Here is a 1,783-nt window from a genome sequence, read left to right as displayed (position 1 = left end):
TGCTCCCCGTGCTGGGGACACTGAGGCACAGGGACACTGGGGGTGCTGGGGTGGCCGAGCCAGTGACGTCCCAGCATTCAGTGGCTCTGTCATGTCCCCACAGGCTCAGCGGCTTGTCCCCCTTCCAGGGTGAGACGGATGCTGAGACCCTCTCCAACGTCGTGGCTGGTGCCTACGAGTTCGAGGAGCGCTGCTTCAGCCAGACCTCTGAGATGGCCAAGGACTTCATCCAGCAGCTGCTGGTGAAGGACCCAGAGTAAGGCCCCAGCCCAGCCCACTAGGTCTACCTCCATCTCCTCCCATCCCCATCCCCATGGCCATCCCCATCTCCATCATCCCCATCCCCATTCCATCTCCACTGCCATCCCCATCCAATCATCTCTGTCTCCACCTCCTTCTCATTTCCATCCCCACCTCCACCTCTGTCATCCCCCCTCAATTCCTTCCCCATCCCCATCTCCATCCCATCCCCATCTCCATCCCATCCCCATCCCCATTTCCCTCCCACCCCATCTCCACTTCCATCATCCCCATCTCCACCTCCATCCCCATGTCCACCACCTCCATCCCCATTTCCACCCCCCCTTCCCCATCTCCATCATCCCCATCCCCTGGTGGATGGGTGGGGCAGGGACCACCCCACCCCATCCCTGCCCCTGTGTGCAGGCACCGCATGACGGCGGCCGAGTGCCTGGTGCACCCCTGGATCAAGGTGAGAGGGACAGGCAGGGGGTGGGTGCCAGACCCCTGGAATGCAGGTGGGGACGCGGTGACGGCGCCGTGTCCTCGCCCCCACAGCCCCTGAGCAGGAAGCAGGTGCTGAGCCGGAGTCGTTCCTCCATCAACATGAGAAACTTCCGCAAGTTCAACGCTCGGAGGAAGTGGAAGGTGAGGAAGTGGAAGGTGAGGGGGTTCCCGGCCCTGGGGGTCCCACCACCCCTGAGGCCCCCGGGGAGCTCGGGCTGGGCTGCATCCCAAGGCTGGCTCCCTCTCGGGGGTCTGCAATGTGGAGGTGTAATGCTGGGGGGAGGGCAGAGCTGGGGAGGGACCCCCACCTTGGCCCCCCTTCCCTCCTGCCCCCCAGCTCTCCTACAACATGGTGTCCGCCTGCAACCGGCTGTGCCGCACGCGGCTGCTCTGCGGCCTGAGCAAGGAGGATGAGGAGCTGGTGAGCACCCAGGAGCCCCCCAGAGCCCACCCAGCACGGGCTGGGGAGAGGGAGAAGGGACCTGGGAGGCCTGACCCCCCCAAATGGAGGGGGTGCTGTGCAGTGGCTGTGCAAAGGGAGTTATCTCCACCTGGGGTGCCCTCTCCTCTGGGGGGTTCCCTCCCCGGGGGGAGTCCTGTCCCTGCCCTCCAGCCCCCCCTGTGCCCCCAGCGCTGCTGTGAGAGCGACCAGGAGGAGGAGAGCAGCCCCCCCATCGCGCTGCTGCGCCGGCGGAGAAGCAGCTCCTGAGCCCCCCTGAAAGAAAACAGGAGCCCCCCTGGGAGGAGCCTTGGGGGTCCCCTCATCTCCTCAGCCCAGGAGGCAGGACCACTGTCTGGCCCCAGTGCTCCCAGTTGCCCTCTGTGTCGGGGGGTCACTGGGACAGCAGCACCCCCCTCCTGACCCCCCGGTGTTGCTGCCCCAGGGCCGGGACCCCCCTCCCTGCTTTGCCCTAGTGAGAAAAATAAATGTCGCTCCCTCCTCCATCCTCCTCCCCTGCGTCTCCTTCCCCTCAAGGTTGGGTCGTCACAACCAGCTGGTGCCGAGTGCCCGCAGCTTCCTCCTCCTCCTCCTCCT

At 65.6% G+C, this 1,783-nt stretch overlaps 1 protein-coding gene across 1 annotated transcript in view; it reads left to right on the top strand.

The window, feature by feature from the left end:
• LOC115307913 (death-associated protein kinase 2-like) overlaps window positions 1-1,456 on the top strand; it is a 4,290-nt gene extending 2,834 nt beyond the window's left edge. The window contains exons 3-7 of the mRNA XM_029964085.1: window positions 104-256; window positions 667-712; window positions 799-888; window positions 1,085-1,168; window positions 1,379-1,456. Coding sequence (XP_029819945.1) covers window positions 104-256; window positions 667-712; window positions 799-888; window positions 1,085-1,168; window positions 1,379-1,456 — 451 coding nt within the window. The remainder of the gene's footprint in view (window positions 1-103; window positions 257-666; window positions 713-798; window positions 889-1,084; window positions 1,169-1,378) is intronic.
• Window positions 1,457-1,783: the final 327 nt, after the last annotated feature.

Source organism: Manacus vitellinus, unplaced genomic scaffold (assembly GCF_001715985.3).
Source record: "Manacus vitellinus isolate BGI_N305 unplaced genomic scaffold, ASM171598v3 scaffold_106_pilon, whole genome shotgun sequence".
NCBI classification, from domain to species: Eukaryota; Metazoa; Chordata; class Aves; order Passeriformes; family Pipridae; genus Manacus; species Manacus vitellinus.
This window is presented reverse-complemented; position numbering and strand designations above follow the sequence as displayed.